The following is a 24,375-nucleotide window of genomic DNA, read 5'->3' as shown; positions in this document are numbered from 1 at the left end:
CACTAGGGTTGTCACAATACCAAACTTTTACTGGTAGACATCCATTCAAGTAAAATGTCTTTATTATTGATATCAATATCAATACCACTTACTGTATGCTTTCCTCATCAGTACTTTTGGTTGAACATATAGACAAGTTTTATGCACAAATGTTTATCACACCCTTTACATTTTACAAACCAACTGTGTCTACATGAATGTCTCCCCAAGTGAGCATTCAGTCTAATCCAGTCTAATCACAAACCACATGAGCATCCACATACAGTATGACTCAAAAAAGTCACAGCACATGGGTACCAAAATGATAACACTACTGCCAGAATATAAACTATACCTATAATATTAATGTTATGACACTCTAAAAAACAAACGGTGCTATATAGCACCAAAACAGTTGCTTTGGATCGTAACGATAGAAGAACCATTTTTAGTGCCATATAGCACCGGTGAAGAACCAGTGAAGCACCAGTGAAGCACCTGTGTAGAACCATATAGTGCTATGTAGAACCATATGTGGTGCTATATGGCCCCTATATGGTTCTACACTGGTGCTTCACTGGTGCTTCACTGGTGCTTCACTGGTTCTTCACCGGTGCTATATGGCACTAAAATGGTTCTTCTATCGTTACGATCCAAAGCAATTGTTTTGGTGCTATATAGCACCGTTTGTTTTTTTAGAGTATACCAAGCCCCATTTAGGAGTAATAAAGTGTTGGAGACCCTAAGGGACCCCAAGTACCAAGCTGTGATATCATTAGCACCTAGTTAAGCTTGTGACTTAACATGGATTACACAGCTAAAAACTGTATAGGAAAGCCATTCTGCTCTTTTCAGATAAACAAGCTACAAAAATATGTGCTTGAAATGTGGGAAGATGTTTGCTGTGTCATTACAATATGAGCACTCAAGATTAAGAGCACTGTAAAATAAGCAAAAATGACCACTTCTGTAGGTTTTTTTTGACGGTCTAAAGCATCTTAAACTTTTCCGCAATATCTGCCAGGCAAGTGAAAACTCCCTCGAACTACGACTAGAAACACATCCAAACACCAGCCATAATTATAGACCTGTCTGAGGCTGGACATGATGTAACAGGCCCAGGGCCAGCTGTTCTCAGTTCAGTATTCAGCAAACACAAGTGAAGAAGTGAAGTCCAGTGAAGAAATTATGAAGAAATATACAAGTAACTCCGTAAATGAAAACACATTGCATCTCACAACACACTTGGGCTGAAGCCCAGTCTTCCCACAATGCACTATGAGTAAAGAGCGGGAGACGATGTCACTCACCGACTCTGAAGTTGGGAGCGGTGAGCGTGTCCGTGGCGTGCCCGTTCTCACTGATGATGGTGGTGGTGTTGCCCGGCTCGCAGCTGTTCTGACAGCGCCCGTTAATGCAGGTCATCTTGCAGATAGTTGGTGTGAAGACCACTTTGATCCGGCCGGTTTGATTTCCCACTGCGGGCCGGCAAAGCACAGACATCAGCAGAGAAAGAAGAGAAAAATACGTCAGTCTGGATGGCATGGTTTACATGAACGACTTCGAACGACTTTCCCTCACTCTCGTAGGCAGTGTCTGACAGAACAGCTCAGGAGTTCAGCCTTAAGAGAGTAAGAGGAGAGAGCGAGCGAGAGAGTGAGAGAGGGAGGCTGGAGACGGGAAAAAAGTGTTTCTGTTGTCTTGTCTTCACTTGGTCTTTTCTACGTGTTCCCCTGTGACTGTATGATTCATGTTTCATCTATCCTCTACTTTTCACAGACTTTGTTCCGATATCTCAGTCTGTGGAGGTGACTAGAAAAAAAATAAACTTTGGGATCAGCCCCAGTCCTTCGTGCAATATTCAAATGTGGCTGCACAACTTCAAACCCTACGCAACGACAAAAATCTGCATGCCAGCTTGTCCCATCTCACTTCTGTGCTTCCCTTCTATCTCACTTCCAACCTCCTTGTCTTTCCAGACATCTCCTCCTCTTACCAGCATAAACTGACTTCACACCTCCATCTGAAAACTGCAGGGAAAACAAATAGCCTAAAATAGCCTTTATGATGTCACTTCCACCAAACTTTGTGAGAGTAAGCTTACCATGTTGTTTCTTTTTTATTTTCCTCCTCGACGTTTTCTCTTCTCCTGTTTTTCTCTCCCCGGTTAATTACAGGCTATTATTGTGTGTGTGATTTACATTATAGTCTGATTAAACTCCTGGCATTACCGTCTCACCAAATATTTTCCAGGCAGTTAACACGCAGGGGCATCTGTAGACCTTTCTGGCTTTCTGTCTCTCGCTCTCTCTCGGTGTTTGATTAATCGTCTGCTTGTCTGATTTTCTGCATGCCTCCTCTATCATTCACCCTCCATCAATCATCTATAATGACATCTTGTTAAAGGAACTATTCCCATAAAAATGAACATTCAGCCATCATTTAGTAACCCTTTTTTTTTTAACCCAGCTTGACTTTATTTTATGAGACGCAAACGTGAACGCAAAATACAAATTCATTCACATGTAAACCAAATGATGACAGAATCACTTTTATCTGGTTTGGTGTCATCCAGACATGCCAGGTTCACTCAAAATGAACCCCACATCATGTAACACAAATCCATTAAAGACCAAGATCAAACGATGTCACCGCAGACAAAACACAGATATCAGTTATACTGTATAGTACCATACACCCCTATAGTACAACCATGTATTGACTGACTTAAGTAAATTAGTTATGTCTTCTGTGTGTAAGTGAGTATGTGAATGAGGTAGGGCTGCGTGTCACGACCAATTTGGCATTTTGATTCAGTCCAATATCGATTTGTTTTCAATACGTCATTAAAAAGTTTCGTTTTGCAAACATGGGATTTATTTGGTGTGCTGTCACTTTAAGACTTACATGTAATGCATGGATCTAATATACTGTTACACATGCGTTTACTTTCTGAATTGTTCACATTTACACACAGACTACATTTACAATAATCGTGCCATTTTAAAATCATTTTGTGTAAATGTGTTTGTTCAAACGCAAGGAAACATGAACCCAGTATTTGGGCGCTGTCTGCAGTGCGGGCCGGTGACTTCTTTTTTCGAGGGCGCTCAATGCGAAGTTCGTCCCAACATGTATGTAGCCCGTCATGTGTGTGGTTCTTTATTTCAAAATATGTGTTCTGCGTGTCGAGAGATCCTGTGTGTATCACGTGTCTTGTCAAAATAAGTGCCTGCTGCAGATGCCTCTAAAGGGTTTATGATAAAAGAGACGCTCGCGTTTGCCAGATACTCGCATAATGTATAATAAGAGTTTACTGTTAAGGGAGTGTCTTGCGTGTATTTTGTGAACGTGAGCGTCTCTTTTATCATAAACGGTTTTGACAAGTGTGCATCAGGCACTTATTTTGACAAAACACGTGATGCACATGGTTCACATGACGCAACAAACACATATTTTGAAAGCGCAAGCAACACACACGACACTCCGAACACTTATTTTGAATTAGCGCCCCTCGGATGAGCAGTCACGAGCCGCCACTGGCTGTCTGAAACCTTGGGATGTGGCTTGCTGCGCGGTCTTCGGATGCACTTAAACTGAGGATAGAGCAGGTATTAATTCACTAAAACAGTGGTTTTCAAACTGGGGGCCGCGAGATGGTGTCAGGGGGGCCCCAGTTTTATGACATTTTATGAAATACATTAATTTGTCATGAATTCTGTGTAATTAAACCTAAAAAATAAGGCTACTAACCAAAAGCACTACTTTTTTGTATAATTTAATGTTTTTTTAATTAAAATGTTGAGTTTTAGAACAGTTTTTTTGTCACAAATTTTCTTTGCAGGGCCGCGAAGGAATGCATCGTACACAAGGGGGGCCGCATGCTGAAAAAGTTTGGGAACCACTGCACTAAAAGGGCGACAATTACAAGGGAGACCAGGGACGAGACATTATTTTAAATAGGAATTTCTCTGGATTTACAAATCCTTGGGAACTTTTGGGATAATGTAAGTGCAACTTGTGCAATCGTTTTTTGGATTTTTATTACAAAAATTGTATATATTGATGCTTTAAAAATCGATTCAGCAATTTACCAATCGATATTGTTTTGTACATTGAAGATCAATTAAAATCACAGAATCTATGTTTTTTGCCTAACACTAGTATGGGGGTGTTGAAACACACACCAATCCCAGAATATGCAACAACATAGTGAGAAGTAGATGACAGAAGACAAATGAATTTACCAGACGTGCCACACACACACACTGGGCTGCTGACAGGTCTTCTCTGGTGTGGAATAAACCTCACCGGGTGCCAAGACATTGAGAAACTAGTCTAACCACACACACGAACGTTTGCTTGGCTACTTAAGGCATGACATACTATACAGTACACTGTGTTTATCAGATTTGCATAAAATTACCATTGGTACAGACTACTCTTTACCCTACTACTGTCAATTGATGGGAGCTTAGCTTAGATTAAAATTCTCAAGTTTGCCCCCAAAGTATATTCAGGACTTGACAGAAAAGTTTTAAATGATTTTCTGGGGTAATACATACTGTATAATGGCTATCTATCAATCTCTAACTTTTCAATCCCTCCTTATGCTTATCTACAAATTCAACCAAAACTGCATTGCAACAGGTCAATGGTAAGTCAATCAGATGCTTTTCTCTTAAGACCCACTGATGTAATGTGATATGTAAAAGTCTGTCTCCCTCTAAACGGGTTGTTTGATTAGACACCCAGTCAGCGTGTGGTTTGGCCGAGTTTCAAAGCAACGAGAAACAGCATGTAAAACCGCAAAACTGTGCAAAAACAGTTACCAAATACCCCACGGACTCCTCCTTGTGCTAGTATTAAGGCTTTGGCTACATTCTACAGAGCAGTCAGGGCTGTTGTGACATTACAACCACCTCCCCTAGCATTGGCGTCGCCCATCCCTTAGATCGCATCTCTGCGGTTACACATCTCTCCTCTAGAAACCTGTCTCTTTGATGTGAATGCATACTGTAGTTGTGTGGGATGGATGTCAGGTATTTATGCAGATCAGAGTAATGGTAGATTGAAAGGCAGGGATGATCAGTGCATTAATCCACAGAGATCCCAACCAGAACCTCCTTCCATCAATAGCACCTGTATGTACATAGCCACTAGAACTACAGAGAAGGCACGTGTAAATGTCAGAACCAACACAATGTGTTTGCAGTGGGGTTTCATTCGTGCTTCCTTTACGAATAATCATTCATTTTTTGTACAAATTTTACACTTTAACATGCTGGGTAAATATTGGACAGATCACACAGCTTGGATAAAAATTACCCAATGCTGGGCTGTTTCAACCAATGGATGGGTAACAACCTGTGAGAAGGCGCTAATTCTGACAGCACGTCTCAGACATTCAGTTCAGTGTTGACAGGGGCGCTAATTCAAAATAAGTGTTCGGAGTGTCATGTGTGTTGTTTGCGTTTTCAAAATATGTGTTTGTTGCGTCATGTAAACCATGTGCATCACGTGTTTTGTCAAAATAAGTGCCTGCTGCACACGCATCAAAACCATTTATGATAAAAGTGACGTTCACAAAATACCCGCAAGACACTCCCTTAAAGCAACACCAAAGAGTTTTTTTTACCTTAAAATAACGTTTCCAAAAAAGTTTCAGTGGTTCATCCACTTAAAACAGGGTGAATGGCACTTTCACATTCGCTTTGCATCCAAAACCGCACTAAAGAAGTTTCCAACCGTCGGGTAGTGGTCCTGTAGTTCGAGTGAAAACTACAAAAACTTGCTTTACGGCAGACCTACAATCCAATCAGAGCCAGCTATGCTGCAGTATTTACGACAGTGCTAATGAACAATTACGCGTCTAACCTGTAGGGGGAGCAAAGAGCAATAACTCTTTAGTGTTGCTTTAACAGTAAACTCTGATTACGCATGATATTATACGAGTATCTGGCAAACGCGAGCGGGTGATTCTCACGAAATCCAGATTTAGAAGGTGTCCAGCATCAGAAGGTGTCCACCATTGAGGCCAATTTTTTTGCACATATAAGATTAAGGTCTGAACTTACTATAACCATTATTTTTAGAGGATTTAAAACTTATTTCGAGTTATTTACATTTTTTAGATTATCATTATCAAAAATTATAATTACCGCAATATGATATTACATTGAATATATGCATTTACAAACTCATGTTTCGGTACTGAGAACTAAAATTTTGTCTAGGTACTATGACAAACTAAATTTCAACTTTTATCTGGAGAGAAAAAATAAAAAGTGCTTACCTGGGAGCCATCTTGACAATTATGTCCCTTTCAACATTTTTAAAAAAATGTTAGTTCCTTGAGGGCTTAAACAATGATTGAAAATTGTTGCGGAGGATGAGAAAATTGGTCTTGGACACATTTATATTCTTTACTTTTTTCTCTACATTTACTAATGATCACCAAATACCACATGTTTCTTTACTGTAAATGTTTATAGTATAACATGAACTGAAGCTTTTTATTTTTTAGATCTTTTAATTATAAATATTTCCATGTCAAAGAACCCAAATCATTTTACAATAAACACTCCTTCAAGGCCTGAAGCTCCACCCACTGTCTGTCTTCGCACAATTTCTCCATAGTTGTGTAATGCTGCCTGTCTGCAGCGACCAGAACTGGAATAATGGATGTCATGCCACACATTAGTTCTGCCATCCCTGTCCCTTCATTCACATAACTACTGTATCTAATCCTCTCACCTGTCTTTTAAAGAATTTCCTGCTATGAGCGTTTATTGTAAAGCTCTGTCATTTTATTCTCTCTCTCTCTCTCGTTCTTGCAGTCCCTCACGGCTTGGCTTTTATCTAAAATTACCCGGAGAAAATGGGGCTAATAACTCACTTTCGACAGTGCAGCGCAGAAGGCAATACTTAAGTCTTTATATGATTTCAACTAAAGGAAGCTTTCGGAAAAAAAACAATAGGGCCATAACTAAAGGGCTGACCTGCGGCGATACAAAATTACAACAAATGAGAGTATAGCACAGAAGACCTCCAGTGGGGTCTAAAACTCATATCCTTGTGCTTGTAAATGCTCTGTACTGTCGTCACTGGATTGTTCTTATCTACAACAGCTTTATATAAATGAAATTGCACTGTCACAATGTTGTCAACACTGAACTGAATGTCTTTAGACGTGCTGTCAATCTCCTCACAGAACGCTCCAAGCTGTGTGATCCATCATTCCGTCAAACGCCGAAGGCTGGAGAACCCTCGTGCGCAGTCAGCGAGACTTGTTGAAAAATAAAAACCGATACATGAAATAACACTTTAAGATGCTGATCTCATTCATCCACAGACAGAAAGTGATGCCTTGGGATCTACTCAATATGTCACTTTTATTGAAAGTGGCATCTAAGGACGGGTGTCATATAAAGGCAGGTGGCAAAATAAACCTGACTTAACATAAATCTGTGTTTATTTGCCGTGTAATACTGGAGGCAAGGGAGACGTCATTGTGTTTCCTGACCAATATATACATGACATGAAACAGATGCAAAAAAATTATGCAAAACCTTGAGTGCTTTTTCTCTTATGAAATGGAAGAAACAGTGACATTATGAATTCATACATTTATACATTCATTCTGATATTTATTATACAATACTTTCTCATTGAATATCCAAAAACAAAAAGTGCCAGGTAAATGCGTACGTTTACTGTAATATGTTAAATATACTGCACTTACCATAAAGTGGGTTGTGTCCTACCGAAAGTGGGATAGGCCGGTTGAGGGTGGGTCCGACTCCATGCATCTGTGTCTGAGTGTGGTAGTTCTTCTGTTGAATCATGAATTTCTGGCCTTTGCTTTGGTGCATTGAAATGGGATTTTGCACTCTGAAAGACACAAATATTGAAAGTGTTATTTTTACTGTTTCTTTAATAGATATGTACAGCACATTCTCTGTCTGTCAGTCTCTCTGTTATTATGATTTGTGCCTTAATTAAAAATTCATAGATTTTATTTATTCATGTATTCATATTCTAATTCATGTAGTTTTCTTTTGAATAATTACTTGCTCAAGGCCATATAAAAAAACAAAGAAAACAAATCACCTGCTACTTACAATACACATCAGCTGTCATATGAATCAAAGCCATTTCTTATTATGTTTATTATTACATGCAGCAAACATCAATAATATTTTAACAAACACATACGTGCACTGCTATACAAAAACAAATTAATCATTGCATGTCAATAATCATATTCCTTATACATGCATGTAATAAATACCTATCGGAACAGAAATTTTGTAAGTATATTAAGTTGAAGTCGAATATTCATATGTTTCCAAACAAAAGTCTTTTCACAAAATCAACACCTTTTTGAACTCTAAAAGACAAACTTTCAAATTCCAAGGATGAACTTGACTGAATAAACTCATGGATTGTGGTCAAAGATCATTAGCTATGAACATCTCGCTAATAAGAAGACAAAACACATCCCACAGCTGGGAGAGAACGGATGTGAAATGTAATCCATCATTTTTATGTCTGTTAGGATGAAGAAAACAAGAGATGCGGTTGCTTAGAAACAGGAACTTGTGACAGCTGGGAAGATTTAATCAGGGTCAGCATCTTAGAATAACACTACTGACATCAGACCTCTCCGAACCCATTGTGTTAAAAACAAAGCAGAAATCTGTCTTTTTTCACGAGTAGGGATGTGTATCGGCAAAACTCTGGCGATACGATATACTTGGATATTTCTTATTTTTGGAATACAATAGGATATAATTTTAGGAAAACTGACATTAGGAACCCACCACCCTATGCAAACCTTTGCAAGTATTTCCTGTCACTCTTGAAGTTTAGAGATAAAAGAACTGCTCTCTGGTGGTCGGGATATAAGGTCAAAACTAAACTGCAATGAATCTTAAAAAATAGATATTGCGTTTCTGAGAATCGATACAGTACCAGCAAACAAAATATCCAAATATGCACGTTTAGTGATTTTTTACACCCATACTTAGCAGTGGCTATTCTCATATTGGTTCTTCATTAGACGGAAATACTTGAAATCATACTGCAGGATGACTGCAACCAACAATCTGACATTGAACATCACCATGCATAACATGGCAGACACAACATTTTGTTTTTATTGGGAGTGGACACAAAAAAACTAGACAATTTAACATTTTAAATGATGTATAAATCATATCTCTATGTCCAATCAGCAGAGTATTCTAAGTCTCTTTGTGGAGATATTGAAAAATAAAGAGTTTGCGGCGCCCGGGCCGCGATCAACCTCAGAGTGTTAAGACTTGATTTTAAAGGCAATTCGGTTGCCATGGATAACCATGTGACACTAATGGCACTTTTCCACTGCATGGTACATCTTGGTACGGCTCACTTTTGCGGGGTACTTGTTACTTTTTAGTACCACATCGGCTGAGGTTCCAAGCAAGCCGTACTGATACTAAAATGTGACGTGCACAGTAAACACGTGCAGATCACTTATTGGTCAGATAATCGACACCACCAGTAACACTGCTAAATGCAAGATTAGTTTACGCTCGTGCACAGTTGAGCAAACCAAGTGATGTCGTCATCTGCGCTTTCCCAAACTCACTTGTAATTTTTAGCAATGAAAAACATCCACATGCGTTTGTTTGTATTGTGTTTACGATGATGCCACAGCAGAAAAGGCATAGCATCTATAAGTCAATAGGTGTATAATCCCAACCGACTAAGCGGTACTAAACTGCAGTGAAAAATCAAACGTAAAAGCCAAAGTAAAGTGAGCCGAGACGAGTCGTACCAATGAGTTGAAAAGTATCATTAGTAACCCTAGAAGACTAACATTTCTAATGAAATATAATTAAAAAATTCTCAAACTGGGGGCCCTGAGATGGTGCCAGGGGGCCCCAGATTAATGAAAATTTATAAAATACATTAATTTATTATAGATTCTGTATAATTAAACCTCAGACTACTAGCAGCATTGTTTAATTTAATATGTTTTGTTTAATTTTGTTTAAATGTGTCAAATTTTACGTTTTGAAATGTTTTAGTTCATATATTTTCTTTAGGGGGAGCATGAAGGGATGTACCGTACAGAAGGGGGGCCACATACCGGAAAAGTTTGAGAACCACTGCAGTAATGTATATTTACAAAAATCCAACAACAAAAGCAAACATGAGGACAGAAGTAGTTTAAATGATGTTTGAAGTCTAGTCCAAGTCGATAGATGGGGCAGACAAACAAACAAAATGAGAATATTTACAAGTTTTACAGCGACTGTTTTCTCAGTATTATCTCATGTCGTCTTTCACAATTTTCCAGTTTGCTTCTCCGTCGTTTGTTTCTCGTTTGATGTGCCCTGAAGAGATCCCATTTCAAAATGTATGTTTGTACTGCTCTTAATGGCATGCAAATGTGTTTAAATAAAAAGAGAGAGCTATTCTCACCCTGCAGTAGTCTCTCACTCTCTCTCACACATTAATTGGCATGCAGTTCTATTTTTGTGCCTTGCATGTGTACAAACAGACACAAACAACTTAAAGACCAGTGAATTGGCTCAGCGTTCATAACTCTGGGCTTGAATAACAGGCACGCACATATACAGACTTACACACACAAACAAAAGGATTTTGCGACTACTTTGTATTCCAGTGTTCTAGGGAAGGTGAATGTCAACACAAACCTAACAACAGACGACATACACACAAGTCAAGCCCTGAGCAAGGCATAATTGAATTGGTCTGGGAAAAGCATTTAATAGCTCCCAGCAGTTCGGTTTGAGTTCTGCCATCTAGCAAACATGAAACCAACTTTATAAAACAACAGTTTAAATGCTGGTCCCTTGCATGTTATTAATTAATAATAATTCATATTATTATTATTATTAGGGTGGGGTTTGGGATGCACTGTAGTACTCCAAACCAAACTTTTCCTAGACGTTTCGGGAATCTTACGTTTAGTGATAGCAATACCCTGGTGCCTGCAAATGATGTAAAATATCCCAGAAATCAATTATTTGAGAATTGAGTTTGAGTTCAAATTATTTTTTTCAAAGTCTCAGTCTAAAGAGACTAACATACAGTATATCGAGTGACAAAACGAAAAGAGAAAGTGACAGAGAGCATTGATGGGTCTCTCTTTCTAGACCAATGAGTTTTCGCTGTGGATGGGCTTACAATCGACTTCTCTCACTCACTCACTCACTCACTCTCTCTCTCTCTTTCTCTATCTCTCTCTTTTCAGTAGAGAAAAGTGTAACAGAGTGCCCTCTGCCCTTTATTATAAAACCAACTTTTACAAATATCTTACAGTTCTTTCTCAGCAGGTGCACAGGCTGGCAGTCTCAGCAACCTGATGGACATGCCTCTCTTTTTCCTCTAAATCTCTCTGTCTTTCTCTCTCATCACTTTCTCGCCTGACAGGTCTCTGGATTGAGTCTACAGACAGGTCTGCGGCACTAAACTTGAAGTGAGCCATGATGCCAGACTCTGATTCAGTGCAAGATGAAAATTAAACAACACAGGAAACCTGACCACCCCAGCACCTGCAAAATACTAAAAAGACATGCATAACCCGAACCGCATGCAGCATCAACCATACAAACCTTTTCTAAATGCATACATGCATATACACTTTAGCCAAACCACATACACACACCCAACACACACCCTTACTTAAAACCAACCCACTGACCACAGACACGCTCAATGTCTGTAAATATATTCAAACATACATAAACTCCAACCATACACACAGATCCTTCCTAAAATACCAAAACCTTTGCCACAATGGTCAATAATGGTCAATAGTTGAATAGCAGTTGTGTAGTCGTAATACATTTAGTGAGGGTGACCACGTTATCGCTCTCTCCATACAGAATGTGTGCAGACCATCTAGTTTTGAGAATATTTAGAAGACCACATCCTTTCTCTAAACGTCCTCACATATTCCTACCAAACTTCCACATGTACATAAACAAGGACATATAAATGCAAAAAAATCTGATCCATATGGCCAAATCCATACCACAATCCGTTAAGGAGGAAAAAACATACAGCACTCTATAGTCCAACCACCCAAAACCGCAGTCGAGTCAGTCAGCGTGTAAGGCGATTCCTGAACAGAACCCTTTCTGAAAAGCTGACTGAACACTTTTACAGCCACAAAACATGACAGTGTGACATGAACGCATTACATTTGACGTATGTATGTGAAATACAGCATTCACGTACATTTGTTTTTCATGTTCAGACGATGACAAATCTGTGAATACATGCAGCCATAGGGAAAATAACCATAGGGGAAACCAGTGGGTTTGTGCCCAAATCTCTGGTTCAGACAGTTTTTTTTTCCGTTTTTTAGCTAACATTATTTTCTGTTGACAATTGAACAATTGGCTCCAGACTAACTTTTTTCACTAGGAGCACAGTGGCCCCCTACTGAAAATTTTAGGTGCGCAAACAGAAAATTTAGGGGCACATACGTAAATCAACATGCTAACCACATGTTCACATTTCTCCTAAGCAATACACTGTATTACTAATAAATACTTTGATGATACAATAGATGCAGAAAGTACAATGTGCTGTTTAAAATTCAGTGTCACATCACAAAAAAAGGTCAAATTTACTGGTCGAACATGTGCGACTGGATGAAAAATTTAGTGGCACACTCTCAAATTTTGGTCACAAAATGCCACCATTTGGTGGCAGTCTGGAGCCCTGGATTGAAATCCACTTAATCCCAGCCTCAGGCCATTCAGAAATACTGGTTTGTTGTAAATAAAACCTCTCATTCTTTGTCACAACTTTCAGTCAAATTACGGGGAAATTACGGGATTGTGCCATAGATTTAATGCCAGGTTGTATGGCGCATAAGGACAGGATTTTTCCCTTTCCCTTAAGGAAGGGGAGGCTATGGAAAAATATATTTCTCTAGCATCCACGTTTATTCGCCCTTCTTCCGACTCCCGCATACACTGAATTTTTTTGTGGAAAGATTTGTCGTTGCGTTCCCTGCATTGATTATCGAGGACTGAATGTGCCATTGATGTCTTCAGTCTGCAAGAGTCTGCAGGGCACTTCCTTATTTACAAAACTAGATCTTCACAACACCTATTATTTGGTATGCATTCGGGAGGGCAATAAATGGAAGACCGCTTTTAATACCCCTCGCAATCTTTTTGAATATCTCCTTATGCTGTTCGGCCTTTCTAACTGTCCGGCAGTCTTCCAGGCACTCGTCAACGACATGTTACAAAACATGATCGTTCAGTTCATATATGTTATCCTGGATGACATATTGATATGTCCCCATCTCTCCAGGAACATGTACAGCATGTCCGGTTGCTAGAGAATTGGCTTTTTGTTATGGCGGAGAAATGTGTTTTTCATTGTTAAATGTGTCTGTTAAATTGTTGGGGTACATTCTGTCATCCGAGGGGGTCTGCATGGATCCCTCTAAGGTTAAGGCTGTGGTAAATTGGCCATCAAAACCTCCACCAAAATGACCTTCAGGTGGTCCAGCGCTGCCAAAGCAGAATTTGCCAAAATAAATGTTTTGGCCCGTTTATGGTCTCAAAGATTAGTCCAGTGACAGTGTGCCTCAAACTTCCTTTTGCAATCAGGAGGATACACCCCTCCTTTTATGTTTCTAAAATCAAACCCTTTGATTTTTTTCTGCTACTAATCTGCCTGAACCAGTTCCCCACTGCCGTGTAGGGGTGTAACGATTAACCGTGCAAATGCGCGTTTTCTCAATGAATGAATTTTAATGAATTACGGTGAATTCCCGGCACATCCCAAAGCCAGGGGGCGCTTTGTGCCACAGAAGAAATAGTATTACGAACGCTATTCCAGAAAAAGTCACAAGCACATGCTGTGCATGAAACACGAATCACAGCCTTGCAATTCAGAATCGAATTCCAACAAGCATTTTTAATGGGACACACGGTTAATCGTTACATCCCTACTGCCGTGCATCGTAGACGGAGAATCCACCTATTCAGTCAAACATATTCTGGACCATTATGGACATGACTCATCTGATGAGCTGGGGTGATGCGATTCTGAATGACTGCTCTGGATGGGGCTTGGATGGTGGTTGCGAGTGCCACACTTGCTCGGCTGTTGGTCACGAGTGCCACGCTTACTCATCTGTTGGTCACGAGTGCCACGCTCGCTCTCCTTGTCCTCAAGAGGTGCATTCTCTTTCACCAGACTCTAACAATGAGCCCTTACTCTCCTTTGAACTTTGTCCAGAGCCCCATTCATCCCTGAGATCTGCCATGAATCTAATGATCTCAGTGAACTCTACCGTCGGAACTATGTTTCGTTCCTCTACTTCAGCCCAGCCTCAGAAAAACTCCCAGTCCAGTGCCCGCTGGCGTCCCTGAACTCAGCCCAGTGCCTGCTGGCGTCCCTGAACTCAGCCCAGCTCTTCCCGAACAGAATCCTGAGGTAATTGTGGCAATGAGGTGTGTCTGGGCTGCCCAGGTCTCCCGAAGCTTCCCCAAGGATCTTTTGGGGGGCTATACACCTTCACCCACAGTGGCCGTGAGCCTCTCCTATACTCCTGGGTCACGGTGGTTGCCTGGCTTCCTGCAAGGCCTCCGGCTTCCTGCCCTACCCTGCTTGGCGTCCGGTGCTGACTTCACCTACCTGGTCTCCGTTGCGGGCTGCACCGCCTTGACTCCCGGTGCCATGTGCACTGCCCTGAAGGCTGCTGTCCTGTTTTCAGCCTAATGCATTTCATTTGGTAAAAGACAATAGTATTATAATACCGTCCCAGTGGTCCATGTTTCTATAAAGGTATTGTGTAAAGCACTTTACGGTAAAGCAACTTTTACTTGACGGTGTGTAAGCTGACACCCTCAACAATGTTGACAGACATAATTTACTGTAATCCTGGGAAGTTCTTGCGAGCAACCCCTATGAAAAATTCTCAGTCATTTAGCCAGATAGGGATCAATGGATTCCAGAGCAGCACGGATGTGCTTTTGCCCCCCGAGAGAAGATGCGAAAGTAACTGTGCATAGGGTCTTTTGTCGAGCTGCAAGAGGTTTTCACCCAGTTAAAGGAGGTTTTCCATATTTATTGGGATATTGACTGAATTTTTAAGCTTTTACCATTATATAGAAAGACCAGTGAAGTGACTGGAAAAGATAGGGTGGGATTGGGAAAACGACTGTGGATTTTATTTAAACTTCAGTCCCTTGTGAGTACTCGGAGCCTGAATTCTGACAATCATCATTTGCAATGGTTTTTGTTTCATCTGTGGTGATTTTGCAACAGTTTTGTCCAAAAGAAGTGCATGCAGTTAAAGGAGTTTGCAGCGAAGAACAGTCAACTAGAAACCAATGAAACAATGTATTATTTGTGAAAAAAAAAGATTTCAATTACTGACTTATAACCTTTTCATTGCCACTAAAGTGAAAGTACAGATTTTTTTATAGAGGAGTTGACAAAATGGCCATTTACAAAACACAAACAGATGCACTAAGAGGATTTTGCATCTGAACCTACTCATATATTTAAAGTCGCAATGAAATTGAAATTAAAAACAGTAATTTAGTTTGGAATATTGTGGTGTTTTTTTACAAATGACTTATCTGTGAGCTTCATAATTTTTTAAAATTCATAATCCTCATAATATTTAATCTAAAACGCAAATCTCCTCCCCTCCTCGAAACAATCTCTCTTTATTTCCGAACATATTGTATGGCAGGTGGGCGGGGCCCAAAAAAAGATTGCAGCAATTAGCAAATAACAACATGACCCAACTTCAAACGATCCAATCCATTCTTGATGGACGAATTTAAGTGGGTAAATACATCCAATATTACTTACTATGAGAGAATTACAGTAGTAGACCACATAATACATTAATAATTTGGTCCAAAAATTGCCTATTTCAGTTAAACTGAGGACTATTCACTTGTACGTTCAAAGGTATCATATTTTTACTATTAGACTCAGAAATAACAAAGAAATAACTCCAAGACAGAAAAAATACTCAATGAGAAACATTTGCCCTGAGGGCAATGTTTTCATACATTATGTTGCTATGCGGGTGCTTTAATATATCTTTTAATCTGAGATGTGGTCTGCAGGCTGTTCCTCAGGGTCTTTGGCTAGTCTCTGAAGAAACTGTGTGGTTTGCATTTAAAAACCCACAGTGCACTGTGTTTGCCCGCAGATAATGTAGAAGCAGTCACGTATATAGTACATGTGGCGTCTCTAATGAAGAAATAACCTGTCTGAGACAGGAACTAAACCGGTGCTTATTGCTTCTCTTGTGGCCATGAAGCCTTTTTTTTTGCACATCCACTAAAGTTTGTTTGCCCTAAGATTATTCTGTGTGCAAGAAGCAGAAATATAATGAGCTGTTTATATTTCATTTTTACGATACTGGGCTAAGATTCAGTATAAATTCTGGTAATATGCATTGTAATTATGGTTTTTGGGGTGTAGGGCATGACACACATAAAACATGCTGCCATGCAACTAGTAATGTGCAAAACGACATATTTTCATTATTGATTGGTCTGTGGGTTGCCTGAATGACAATGATTTCTTTGTGGGTTTGTATATATTAGATATTCCTTCTACTTAATATTGTGTCTTAAAAGTAATGCCTTTCTAAATGTGGCCACCTATGGAGGGGTTGTAATATGCAAAGTGCCTTAACAACTAAAGCCCAGCATGGCAATTTAAGTACCACTTCTGAAATGAATACACAACAAAACAACAATATTACTACAATATTAAAGCGTCAGCTAAATGAATAAGTACTAATCGACCTGTCAAACTGTTAACAGTCCTGTAGTACAGCCAATTTTATATATGCAGTTTTTTTCTGGATTTTGGGCAGCTTTTGCATTCTAACAAATGGATGCAAATGGATAAAACACAATACATTTCCTTGAGTTATATTCAAAGAAAGAAAAAGTTTAAAGGAAAACACCACCGTTTTATAATCTTTGTACAGCGCTTCTTGAATGTGTTAGCATTTAGCCTAGCCCCATTCGTTCCTATGGCTCCAAACAAAAGTTTTATTTTGTACCACCATACTTACTCGTGTAACTACTCGTTTAAGAGTCTTTAAAGAGGGAAAAAATGGAAGTGCTTGGTGGCTTTTAAATTCATCCCTGTTTGGAGCCGTAGGAATGAATGGGGCTATGCTAAATGCTAACACATTCACGAGGCGCTGTACAAAGATTAAAAGTGCATGCATTGAAAAAGTAGGTATGTATTAACTAGCCTAAGTTGAGGTAAGAACATAGTAACATTTTGAAAAATGGTGGTGTTTTCCTTTAAGGAGTTTGAATAGATACTAAGACATGTGAAGCTTTTGTTTTTCTTCATGGATGAATCATACAGGTAAAGCCGATCACAGAGAAGACGAGTGAGTGATGTCAGAGAGGGAGAGATAATGAGTTATAAACAAGCTCCAATTCCAGTCTCAACAAAATAGCTGGCACGACCTCGTATGCTGGCAGACGTAATGTAATTAAAAAGAAATCCTATTTGATTTTTTTCTTGCTCTGATTCTGAAGCTAAACAGTTATACTGTAGCTGTCTGAACACCTGTGATCTTCAGATGAAAACATTTAAGAAATAAAAAAAATACAGAAGACTTCTACACAAATCTGCCAGTCTGTTTCTTTTCTATCTTTCCATCCCTCTATCTCTCTTCCTGTTCTCTGCCCATCCTTCTCCTTTAATATCAACAGGCAATCTCAGTTTTCCATTTCCTTCTGAACTCTTTATCTATTCTTCTTCTCTTTCCGCTCTTATCCTCCTGTTACTCCCAAAATCTGGCGGACTCCCCTATGGTTCCTCCCTCACGCCCGGCTAGACGTTACACAGCCTTTTCTTCTAATAAACCCAGTGACCTATATCAGGATGATTTTATTATCCTCTGTACTTGAGCATCTTTGCTCATTATCAGCAAAGTTGGCCTTCAGAGTGCACACTGAAAATATAGGATTCAAAAGTAAATGTGTACCGTCGTCAAACAGTAAATACATTAGTGATTGATCTTGACTATTGAGAAAGGTCAGATTGTATTGCTTCTACTAAAGCAGTGGTTCTCAACGTTATTCCTGGAGGCCCACTGCTTTGCACATTTTGTATCTCTCCCTTATTTAACACACCTGATTCAAATCATCGGCTCATTAGAAGAGATCTCTTGAACTGAACTGATTGTGACAGATGAGAGAGACATACAAAATGTGCAGAGCAGTGGGCCTCGAGGAACGGAGTTGAGAACCAGTGTACTAAAGCACACTGTTAGGCGTGCGCGTGGAAGGAGTATGAATAAAAATTATAAACTTCGATTATAAATCTAGAAAATTAAAAGACAGACAGAAAATGCACACTAATAGAAAAAAGAATGGACAACCAACAGCGGGGAGATAGGGAGCTTAAATGAAGTGGAGATGACTGGCAGGTGAGGATGATGACAAACCCAAAACAGGTGAGGGAGCTTGGAGGATGATGGGAAATGGAGTCCAAAGGGAAATAATCGATGGAAACAGGGATGGGACAGACATGGTCTGGATCCTTTTAAAGCCGCGGACTTTGAAGGCAAGGCTCGATATTTGAAGGCCGCAGCCTTTTAAGGCCACGAAGCGAACTAAAATGAAACGGTCTAGCCTACCAGGAGAGCTGCGTCACTTGCTGTTTCCGCCCACTACGCTTATCAGCCTTTCAGACTTTTAAAAAATGTATATGAAGCCAGATATTTATTTTACTTTAGAAAATATAACACATTGGTGCAGATTAAACTATCCAACAGTATGTACAATTGACCAACCTTAGAAATATACAAAAGTAAACCGCAAAATGCACAATATTGAAGCAATAATATTAATTCACATCACTAAAGCATCATTTATAATAGTAAAACTTTAATTTGCACAAATTTGCACAAATTTACACTTTTGTTTAAAGTGACACTTTGTAGTTTTTCAATATAATATATTTTCAAGAACCCTTGTGATGGTACATCGACTTAAAATAGGTTGAATGAAATGTCTACCATAGCCTGACGGGGTCTGTATCACGTTTACTCGTACTTGGGGTTTCAGGTAGTTACCCGAGCACAAAAAGAACTACAAAAATCTGCTTTACGGCATACATCACTTCCTCCACTTCCTTAAATTTGGACGTGGGAGCGCAACTATTTATTTTCCTGATTTTTTGTCATGGCCGAAGCAGCAACTAAGAAAATTAAACCCAAGGTTTTGTTGGAGGAGACCAGAAAGAGAAAAGGGGAGACACTGTGGTGCCGTGGTAACCTCATGGACTTATGACATGGGCGATAAGGGTTCAATTCCCCTTTAAGGCAATATTTTTTTAATTAACTTTAGCCAAGGGATCACCGTTACAATTGGCTTGTAAACTTGAGCTACGCAATCTTTTGGCATTTGAAAAAATTTAAACCTATGAAATTATTTTCATATGACATGCTGGAAGGCACACTTTGTGACCTAAAGAGTTGTCTTCTTTTCCTTTGCGACAGTGCTGTGGCGCTTGTGGCCTCTAGGGGCGCTAGACATGAAAAATACATGTCTAGCACCCCCTAGTGGCCAAAAAGTTCCATGGTGTGCCTTTAACTACAGTTTTGCATGTTTATTTCCAAATACCAAAATGTCACGTGAGCGCATTGAATCTTGGGATAGCCAAGGCTGTGAAGGATACATCTATGGATCCTTGGTTTCAGGGTTAAAAAAGGCCACATTTGGAGGCTTGTATGTGAAAGAGCATTCGAATTGGGACGGCCTTCGTTGCGGCCCGATGAGTTAATTTGCCTTCAAATACAGCCTTGGAAGGCCGCAGCCCATAAATTAGGATGCACCCATTGAGTGTAACACACACAAAATTCTATTTGGATCATTTATAAAACATGCAGTGCTTACATAAATCATCAGGTTTGGCAGACGTCCATGCCAACTTACAGTAAGTGCAAAATTAGAAGCATTAAATAGATGTTTTAAATGAGATGTATTAGAATATTGAATTACAAGACTTTTAAACCTCACTGTATATCCATTTGTGCTTCTAAAATTACCACTGATAATTAAAGTGATGCACAAAACTTTTACTTAATATTTAGTCAAAAACAGAGTATGCATACTAACTTTGTTAAAAGTCAGTAAATTATATATAAAATAATGTTTCAGAATAATGAAATTACTCTTGCAATAAAACATTTAGAAGCCAAATATTTTTTTTTTTTTGCTCAGTTCAGACCTGCAAATGCACTGTTCAACTTCACTGTCTATTTTCAGATTTTGTTTTGTGTCAGATTTTGATGATTCATTGCAGTGCTCAAAGATCTACCAGGAAATACATCTGGTACTGTACAGTTCTGGTACAATTAGCAGGTGGAACAACCGACTGTGCTTAGTACTGTAGTTCTGACCTGCAGTCATTAATGACTGATCTTTGTTGCTTGTAATGGCAACTAAAAGTGTACAGTACATTTTTAGAAATGCACTTCTGTCACTATTATACTAGTTTGCTACAGCGTTCTTAGTAAGAAGCCCAAAAAATGTACTGGATGCCTCTCAGAACCAGATCTTCTGGCCATCTCTCAACCTCATCAGCAGCACAAGGCAAAAATCCATCACTAGCGCATACTGGAATTTGAAGTCATCAGCCCTCTTGATGGAATAACAGCTCTCTTGGACCCCTCCTGTCCTTTTCCATTCCCTGTCAGCCGGACAACCCACACTTATCCATAGAGGAGGGTGGCACCTCATTACACGGGTGTAACCTAAATATGACTGACACTTCAAAGTCGTGCCAGCAATGAGAGAAGCAGTAACAATGAACTCCAGAAGTCAGTGATTGACAGGAGTTATACAGCCAGGTGTGTGTTAATGGCACTGATCTGTTATGGGTGGGTTTCTGTAGCTGGGGGCGAGCGGTTACATCATGTTATGATAGAGCCAGTATGTGTTTCACACAGGGCTGGTTCTTTAAGATCAGTCGGCTGTGAGTTTAACTGGAAATGGGCAAGTCTGTGCTTGCTGGGGAAGGAATAAATGTGTAGTTTAGTTTAATTTAACACGATAGTCCAGTGGAATCATTCATTTTAATAATGCAATAAAATATCATCATTAAAGCCCAATGAATGCTGAAGTAGTACATAAACAAAGTTTATGTAAGCCAAAATGCAAGCCAAACCAAAGCTCGGGTCTTAGGACGTTAAAAGAGAGAATATTGATATTAATCAAACAATGCCAATGTCACTGGGGTGGTACATTCACATTGGGTGTAAGCGTTAACATTTCTTATTCACTTTCAATGGGTGACGTGGCGTCATGTGTTGCCGAACTGAATTGTGAATCCGTCTGCGCCACGTTACTGCCGTTGCTCGCTGCATAAGTTGAACATTTCTTTTCATTTGAACTTTTCAGGCGGCAACGTGTGCGTCAGCCAATTATATCAACTTATGCAAATTACCTAGCCAGAGTCAGCCAATTACGTTTATGGAAGACCGGAGCATGTGTCATAAATTTTCTTTGGGGGGGCCACAAAGGGATGCACCATACCCAAGGCGGGCCGCACTGCCCAAAGAGTACCATTCATAATACAATGTTGTACCTTTTTGGGTACATTATTGTACCTTATATAACTATTTGTGTACATTTAAAGGTTTTGTATCCCTAACTTTGAACTGGTACAAAATGAATCCTCAAAGCCGGGTCCATAATAGGTCCTAAGGATATAATATTGTACCCCAAAAGTTACAACATTTCAATGTGTTGTATGCGTCATGTAAACCATGTGCATCACGCGTTTTGTCAAAATAAGATACGCATGAGATTATGCGGGTATCTGGCAAACGCGAGCGTCTCTTTCATTATAAACCCTTTTGACGCGTCTGTAGCAGGCACTTATTTTGACAAGACACGTGATGCACATAGGATCTCTCGACGTGCAGAACACATATTTTAAAATTATGAACCACACACGACGAGCTACATACGTGTTGTGACGAATTTTGCATCGAGCGCCCTTGAAAAAAGAAGTCACCGGCTGCCACTAAAAGTATGTATGGACATGTGGATAACACTGGATATTTTACTTAATGCATAGTTTAATAAAATAATGCATTTTGATTATACAAATCAATTACAACCTAACTATAGTGATTTTTTTTACTAGCTGCTGACCAGTATAGGGAATCTCTATAGCTAATTTATAAGACATGTTGCTGATATACAGTACTGTGTGTTGTACTTTTTCTTGTTAATTGAGACTTTTCTATCTGAAACCGATTTTCTATAAAGACCAGCATCTCAATGGTCAGCTTACCTAAAGGTCAAGTGTGAATACTAAACTGTCAGCAAGAGCTATTTCAAAACACTAAATCAACACAGAAAAATCCTCCGAGCACAAATAAACCACGGCTCCAGCATAACCTCCAATATTAAACACTTTAAATCACTTTAGTCACATAATAGGATCGCAGTAAAACACAGTGCCACAGTTTATCCACACTAAAACCAGTGCTTAGCATTCCTCCAGACTCAAAACATTAACAGAAAATGGTGTGTAATATGTCTCCTAAAGTGGCCAGGGGTCAGTCTTAGTCTTTTCCAGGATCAGTACGGTTGAGGCGGTGCCTGGATCAGGTTTTCTAGAAGCATACCCTAATGCTACTTTTCACTATAAAACTATGAGTAAACTTTTTGCATTATGGGGCACATTCAACTTCTGTATCATTTACATTTTTTAATAAAATCAAAACTGCCATAGCAGAGAAAGTTCCTTAAACAGTAAAACTGAACACTGAACCCACATTACACTTGTAAAATCATACGACATGGAAACATTTAGGAAAAACACCTTACTCAAATACTTTTTTGAATTCACTGGCTTTCACAGATGTAATAAAAAAAAATCCTTGATTCGTATTGGTCTTTGTCATTCTCTGTGTATTTTCATTCTTTGTCATTCAGTTTATTTTGTGATAACAGCTGGCTGACTTTACATTATCTCTAAAGGGTGAGTTATGTGGCTATGGGTGGTTCGTTTATTCTCGGTCCACAATAATCAAAAGCATTCCCCGAACATGTGGGTTTCCCAATGAGATGTTCAAGCTGCCATTTCACTGACCTGTTTCGATGACACACAACCCTGAGCTTCGCTACAGTAAACCCACACAGATGACTCACAGCTGCCGGTCACACCAACAAATCATTCAACCTGTGCTTCAAAGAACTTTTACTCACTTTCAGTTTTGGAGGAAACCGGGCTAATAAATCTCAGAGTTTGAAAATTGAAATTACAGTAAAACAATGCTAATGTTTTGTTTTATTTCAGGTAGACAAGTATTCACGGATAACTATTTCCATCTGTTACCATGGCAACCATGAAGCTATAAAACACGTTTTAAGTGAACCAAGATGGCAACACTAACTCACCAGTCTACAAGATTGTGACAGTTTGATATTCACATGCCAAAAGGCAAGGATCACAGCAATGACATCGTAAATCAGTTTACTAAGCCGTTGGCATAGTTAGAGCCCTGTCATTTTTCTTAACCCATTGGCAGTTCATTTTTAAACTAGGTTAAAGGGAAAAAAATTCAATATTGATATAACTTTTTTTAATACATTTTAGTTAATGCCCAAAGAACTAATATGAACAAACATTTAATAATTTAATTTATATTAAAGTATTAGTCAATTTTCTTAAAAAAATACAGATAATTTACTCACCACCATGTCATCCAAAATGTTGATGTCTTTCTTTGTTCAGTCGAGAAGAAATTGTGTTTTTTGAGGAAAACATTCCAGGTTTTTTCTCATTTTAATGGACTTTAATAGAACCCAACACTTAACACTTAACTCATCACTTAACAGTTTTTTTCAACTGAGTTTTAAAGGACTCTAAACAATCCCAAACAAGGCATAAGGGTCTTATCTAGCGAAACGATTGTCATTTTGTCAATCGTTTCGCCAGCACAACCTCACATAAATGCGTAGTGACGTAGAAGGTCACGTGTTACATATGAGAAACGCACATTTGCGGACCACTTTAAACAATAAACTGACACAAAGACATTAATTATTATCATTCCACATACAACAACGTCGGAACGGTCCTCTTTCTCCACACTTGTAAACACTGGGGCGGAGTTTCGTGTTCGTCCTCTGTGACCTCTTGACGTGATGACGTATTGCGTGAGGTCGTGCTGGCGCTTTTCAGGACCGGAGATAGACGAGAAATTGTGGTTTAAAAGTGCATATTTTTTATTTTTCTTGTCAAAAATGACAATCGTTTTGCTAGATAAGACTCTCATGCCTTGTTTGGGATCGTTTAGAGTCCTTTGAAACTCAGACTATGTTT

General features: G+C 39.2%; 1 protein-coding gene across 2 annotated transcripts in view; it reads right to left on the bottom strand.

Moving 5' to 3' along the window:
- Positions 1 to 24,375, bottom strand: part of ltbp1 (latent transforming growth factor beta binding protein 1) — a 122,029-nt gene that overhangs the window by 70,440 nt on the left and 27,214 nt on the right. For both annotated transcript variants that reach the window (XM_065245005.2, XM_065245006.2), the window contains exons 4-5: positions 7,724 to 7,872; positions 1,290 to 1,457 (exon numbers count right to left, since the gene is read on the bottom strand). In XM_065245005.2, the coding sequence (XP_065101077.2) occupies positions 1,290 to 1,457; positions 7,724 to 7,872 (317 nt within the window). The remainder of the gene's footprint in view (positions 1 to 1,289; positions 1,458 to 7,723; positions 7,873 to 24,375) is intronic.

The sequence above is a fragment of the Paramisgurnus dabryanus genome, chromosome 17 (genome assembly GCF_030506205.2).
Source record: "Paramisgurnus dabryanus chromosome 17, PD_genome_1.1, whole genome shotgun sequence".
In the NCBI taxonomy this organism is placed as follows: Eukaryota; Metazoa; Chordata; class Actinopteri; order Cypriniformes; family Cobitidae; genus Paramisgurnus; species Paramisgurnus dabryanus.
This window is presented reverse-complemented; position numbering and strand designations above follow the sequence as displayed.